Source organism: Carlito syrichta, unplaced genomic scaffold (assembly GCF_000164805.1).
Source record: "Carlito syrichta isolate Samal-C Ts95f unplaced genomic scaffold, Tarsius_syrichta-2.0.1 Scaffold314005, whole genome shotgun sequence".
In the NCBI taxonomy this organism is placed as follows: domain Eukaryota; kingdom Metazoa; phylum Chordata; class Mammalia; order Primates; family Tarsiidae; genus Carlito; species Carlito syrichta.
The window spans coordinates 509776-516106 of NW_007258101.1; the positions used below are offsets into that span (position 1 = coordinate 509776).

General features: G+C 44.7%; 1 protein-coding gene across 1 annotated transcript in view; it reads right to left on the reverse strand.

Annotated features, from left to right (window-relative positions):
- The window catches only part of METAP1D (methionyl aminopeptidase type 1D, mitochondrial), a 90748-nt gene that overhangs the window by 83991 nt on the left and 426 nt on the right, over positions 1 to 6331 (reverse strand). Inside the window, 1 exon segment of the mRNA XM_021718906.1 lies at positions 6172 to 6331. This exon segment is cut by the window's right edge and continues 70 nt beyond it. Coding sequence (XP_021574581.1) covers positions 6172 to 6331 — 160 coding nt within the window.

Consider the following 6331-nt stretch of genomic DNA (forward strand, 5'->3'; position numbering starts at 1 on the left):
TTTTTTTAGTTGGAGTCTCACTCTGTCACCCAGGCTGGAGTCCAGTGGCACACTAATGGACACCGCAGCCTTGATCCACTAGGTTCAGGAGATCCTTCTGCCTCAGTCTTCCAAGTAGCTGGGACCACAGGCACACGCCACCACATCTGGTTAATTTTTTGATTTATTGTAGAGATGAGGTCTTGCCAGGTTGCCCAGGGTGGTCTCAAACCCATGGGCTCCTGATATTGGAACTCTTAAAGATGCTCCTTTCCTATGTTATAAATTACATACACACTTTGCAGAGGATACGTATCATTAGTACAAGATGTTCCCCCCAACCCTATCTGGTTCATTTTAAACATTCAATGCCTCTTTTTTTTTCTTCAGAGACAGAGTCTCACTGTCATGCAAGTCAGAGTGTACTAGCACAATCATAGCTCACTGTAACCTTGAATTTCTGAGCTCAGCAATTCTTTTACATCAGCCTCCCAAGTAGCTAGCATTACTAGATGTGTACCACAGCCAGCTAATTTTTTAAAAAAATTTTGTACAGATGGGGGTCCTACTGTGTTGCCCAGGTTGGTCTAGAACCCCTGGCCTCAAAGAATTCTCCAGCCTCTGCCTCCCAAAGTGATGGGAATACAGGTGTGAGCTACTGTGCCTGGCCTCAATGTCTTTTTTTATTTCATTTTATACTTTTAAAAAATTACTTTAGGTAATAAAAATGTCATCTTCTCAGTATATAAAATTATAATGTATCAGGTATAAATAAAGCAAAAATAATTCCAATCCCATCGTCTAAAAATAATAGCTATGAATAGTTAGGTGAATATCATTCTAGAGATTTCTTTTCTTTTTTTTTTAGTCGGAGTCTCACTCTGAACCCAGGCTAGAGTGCATTGGCACACTGATGGCCACCGCAGCCTCGACCCACTAGGTTCAGGAGATACTTCCACCACAGTCTTCAAAGTAGCTGGGATCACAGGCATACGCCACCACATCTGGTTAATTTTTTGATTTATTGTAGAGATGAGGTCTTGCCAAGTTGCCCAGGGTGGTCTCAAACCCATGGGCTCAGGCAATCCTCTCACCTCAGCCTCCTATAGGTGTGAGCCATCGCACCCAGCCCAAATATTTCTTATTGCATTTATACCTATTAAGAAACATAGAGGCAGGGCTCAGTGGCTCAGCCTGAATCCTAACACTTTGGGAAGCCGAGACGAGTGGACTGCCTGAGTCCATGAGTTCGAGACTGCCTGAGTCCATGAGTTCGAGACCAGCCTGGGCAAGTTGGTGAGACCTCATCTCTACAATAAACCAAAAAATTAGCTGGGCGTGGTAGCACATGTCTGTAGTTCCGGCTACTTGGAAGGCTGAGGTGAAAGGATCGCTGGAACCCAGCAGGTCAGCACTGGAGTGGTCATAAGTGTGCCACTGCACTCCAGCCTGGGTGATGGAGTAAGACTCCAAATCAAAAAAAAAAAAAATTGCAATTTCTGTAATGCTTTTCCATCCTCTGCCTTTTTTTCCTCAATATAGTCAGTGACTATAAATCTTCGGAATATCTACTTCAGCTCTTAGATGACTGCACAGCATTCCATTGCATGGACAAGCCATAATTTGTTTAGCCATTCTCTTATCAATGGGCATTTCAGATTCCGTCCAATATTTCCCAATTATTATTATTATAAAATTACAGTCATGTTCATACATCTTTGCATGATCATCCTGTTGTTCTAAGTGTATCTCTGTGTACTATGTTATACATTTAGACACACATACACACACAAAGACAAATTCCTAAAAGCAGAATTATTAGATAAAAGGCATGTATATTTTACACCTTGATACATATTGCCATAAAAATCCTCCCTCTGAAGATGCCAAACTATTTCACACAACAATCAACAGGGCCCTTCTCCTTAGACTCTGGTGGACTTCCCGCAGTCTGCTCCCCCTCCCCTCATCAGCTTCAGCTCCCTCCACATTGACTGTGGAAAGACAGCAGGACAGAGCTGAGGTTCATCAGCTTCCTTCACCTCCTCTCTCCCAAGGCTACACTGCTTAAACCTCAAGCACTTCTCCTTTAGGATTCTCCCCCTCCCTGCTCCAACCTTTTTTTTCTTTTTATCTCCAATACGTCTAACTCACAATTCAATTCGCCTGAAATGAAATTCTCACAGTTGACAAAAAAGGTAGACAGAAGTAAAATTACCTTATTCTTTTTAAAATTTTTTTTTGAGTTGGAGTCTCACTCTGTCGCCCAGACTGGAGTGCAAAGGCTGTTCCCAGCCACCACAGCCTCGACCTGCTGGGCTCCGGCAATCCTTCCGCCTCAGCCTTCCGAGTAGTCGGAATTACAGGCATGCGCTACCACACCCAGCTGATTTTTTGATTTATTGTAGATACGAGGTCTCATCAAGTTGCCCAGGTGGGTCTCGAACCCGCGGGCTCAGGCAATCCACTCACCTCAGCCTCCCAAGGCGCGGGATTACAGGCTGAGCCACCAAACCCGGCTAAATTATTCTTGAAGGGAGATGGAATGTGAGTGAGAAAGACACAGACAGAGAACACAAGAGCACAAGCATATAGCAGCATTCAAGCAAATAAGCAAACAGGAATAAAATCACTATCTTGGTCTGTCATGTAAAGAAAACTGACATTTAGGGAGAAATTACTCTTTAGACCTACCTTATAACTTTTATGCACAAATGGTTCCATAGGAGGTTGCTATCTGAAGGCCATTCTTTCAGTTATGAAACTGAGTACTTATAATATACAGGCACTGTACTGCAGGTTTTTGGAAGACAAAAGATAAAGAAGATAAGATCCCTGCATATAAGCTCACATTCCAGCAGGGACAATATCAGGAGAAATCAGATAGAAGAGCCTAGTGAAAGTGTGAGAAAATCAGAGAGACATGAAACAATCCAGAGGAGACTAGCTCATACATGGAGAAAATATGCCCTCTTACTTGCCTTCCTCATTCTTTCCCATACTCATTGGGATCTTGCTTAGTGGCTTCAGGAGCTAAAACAGGGATTTCAGTGAAGTGAAGGCTGGGATTGACAGACTAGGAGACTAGGAGACTACAGACTAGGAGAGAGTTCCTGGGGCCCCAGGTTAAGGATTTTGCACTGGTCCAGGATTTCCTGCCAGTGCTAAAGGCTCTCTCATTACCTTCTCTCTTGGTTCCAAGAGGGTGATCTGTCTTTTCCCCTTTCCAGAGTCACTACTTGTAGCTTCTACCTGTCCCTTAAACCATGATGAAAGAGAATAAATCTTTACATTTCTCAATTCAGTATATTTTAATGAGCTTAACTTTGAGCCACTTGTGCTTATAAAGATACATAAGGCAAAGTTCCTGTTCAGCAAAAATTAACAGTCTGTTCAAGGGTAGAAATGGTGAAAGGAGCTAGGTAACGACAGTATATAGGCTATACTGTGGTTAAAATCACAATGAGGGCTGGGCTCGGTAGTTCAGCCTGTAATTCCAGTGCTTTGGGAGGCTGAGGTGAGTGGATTGCCTAAGCCGGCGGGTTCGAGACCCGCCCGGGCAACTTGGTGAGACCTCATCTCTACAATAAATCAAAAATTAGCCAGGTGTGGTAGCGCATGCCTGTAATTCCAGCTACTTGAAAAGCTGAGGCAGAAGGATCGCCGGAGCCCAGCGGGTCGAGGCTGCAGTGGTGGGAGCGTGCAACTGCACTCCAGTCTGGGTGACAGAGTGAGACTACAACTCAAAAAAAAAAAAATCACAATGAGTTACAGCATCATAAGAGAAACTTCATGCCCTTCCAAAGAGGTTAAAAAAAAGTCTTCCTATATTTCAGGAGAGAAAAATGCACAGAGATAGCTGATGATAAATCCTGATATATAAAGACTTGCAGTGGACTGATTAAATCAATCTAGAGGTGAAGAGGGGGAAGAGAGAGAAGGGTCTTCATGAATTTAACCTTCATTTTCAATCCTGGGAGTGGGAAGTAGGTGGTACGAAAACCTGTCTGCAACTTAAAACTAGCTATGGATACTCCAGAAAGGGGTTCTTTCCCCATCATTAAAATCTCTTCTGAAGACAGTTTCTATTCCTCTCCTAATCAGAAGATCCATCTCTCAGTTGTTGCAGCACTTTGAGGTATAGTGGGATGGATTAAAGGAACCAATAACATGATCTGATTTCCCTTTCTCAAGATTGTCTAAACCACCATTTGTCAAAATCCTAAGTGATTAAAAAAAAAAAGGTTAATGCTATTTCTGTATTCTCTAAAGAGGTTCTGTATATCTACGTATAGCATATGTATAAAAAATAGACACTAAGTCGGGCTCGGTGGCTCAGCCTATAATCCCGGGCCTCTGGGAAGCTGAGGTGAGTTGATTGCCTGAACCCGCGGGTTCGAGACCCGCCTGGGCAGCGAGACCTCATCTCTACAATAAATCAAAAAATCAGCCGGGTGTGGTAGCGCGTGCCTATAAGTCCGGCTACTTGCAAGGCTGAGGCGGAAGGATCGCCGGAGCCCAGCAGGTCGAGGCTGCGGTGGCCGGAAGCGGCCATTGCACTCCAGTCTGGGCGACAGAATGAGATTCCAACTCAAACAAAAAACAAAAACAAAAAACACTAATATACATACACAGATCCTTCTCACTATTACCTGAAGTACACAAAAATGAAGTCTAAATAAGCCATTATTTCTTGTGAAAAAAGGAAGCAAACATAAATTAATTAGTAAACAAAGTTTGGACAAGAGCCCAGACCTTAAGAGATGTAAATTGCCTCTCTTTTCCCAAGGCTGCACTTTCATGTTGACTTCCATTCTTCCATGTAACCGGTCCAAAAACACTTGCTGTTTCACCTTCCCCTTCCACATTTCTCATTCTCACTTCAAATCTTCACATGCCTCCTTACTCATCTCTACTAACACTGAAATACTGCAGTCTATCCACCTACCAACTTCTTTCTTTCTAAAAACATCTTCCTCTTCAATTCTCACACACATTAATTGTACTTGTCCTGTCTCACCTGAACTTTGTACAGTTTCTATGGAGAGAACATGCCATGCGATACAGAGGAATGAGCTTCTTTTCATTAAAAATGTATTTTATTTTCTTTCATTTCATTTTGCTATGTTGCCCAGGTTAGTCTTGAACTTCCACACTCAGCCTCTCAAAGTGCCCGGATTATAGGCATGAGCAACCATACCCAGCCAGGAACGAGCCTTTTTTTCCCCCCCTTCTTCCTCCCCCAAGAACCTCCCTGCAAGCCTTTTGTTGTTGTTGTTGAACAGTCACATTCAAATGCATATTCTGCCTCTTACCATCTCTGTGACTTTAGTCATATTACTTAACCTCTCTGGCCTCACTTTCCCGTCTCAAACAGGGAATAATAATTCCTAACTCACAGGGATTTAAAAGGTAGCTAGCGTATTTAAGGCGCTTAACACAGTATCATGTGCCTAACAGGCACTTAATAAACAGCAGCTATTACTATGAAAATATTTACTTCACAGGACTGTTCCTACATGCCCGACACTTAAGTAGCTCGTCAATCTGTTAATTTTCCTCTTCCCCTTTCCTTGAAAGAACTTTCTAGTTCTTTCCAACAAAGATTCAGAACCTAGTTCAACTCCAACAAAGATGTCCCCAGTTCGGCTGCAGAAGTATTTGTGCATTTACTAAAATCTCAACATTCACCCAGGATAGTGCCTATTTAAAACTACCCGGACATAATTTCTCCTCTTCCTAAAGACACTGGAAGAGAATAATCACACTTTGAAAGTTCCCCAGAAGGCACAGAGACAGAGTTCCCCCAGAGTATCTCTAGAGAAAGAAACTGGGAGTCCAGATGCATTTCTGAGTTACCACTCTCGCACGGCAGTCAGACTAAAGGCTTGTTACACTAACGATACAACCGAAGTGGGGCAGAAAACATCAGACAGTGGCCCGTAAATCTCAAGGAGTAACTGCGAATAGATGGCACGCGGTGACGTGGTCTAGGCGAGTGACGGGTGAACAAATGTGTGTTCCTGCGGCGCGGAAACGTGTCACCGTGTGAGCCTGCGTGTGTCCGTAGGGCTGAAAGAACGTTCGTGTGCGCCGACAGGTCTGAGCGCGGGTGTGCATCCCCTTGAACCCCGCTGCGTAGCGAGCGGACAACCGCGCGGACCCTGGCGGAGCTGTCCTCGGGGCGCTTACCTCTGCGGGTGAGCAGGTGGGCGCCGCCGGGCGCCGCCATGTTGGCGCCGGTCACGTGGCCGCGAGCGCTCGCTCGCCGCCCCGCCCGCCGGAGCCGTCCAGTGGCTGCCCTGCCGAAGACTGGAGGCGCCGAGGCCGCCCGAGGGGAGCGCGCGTGCGC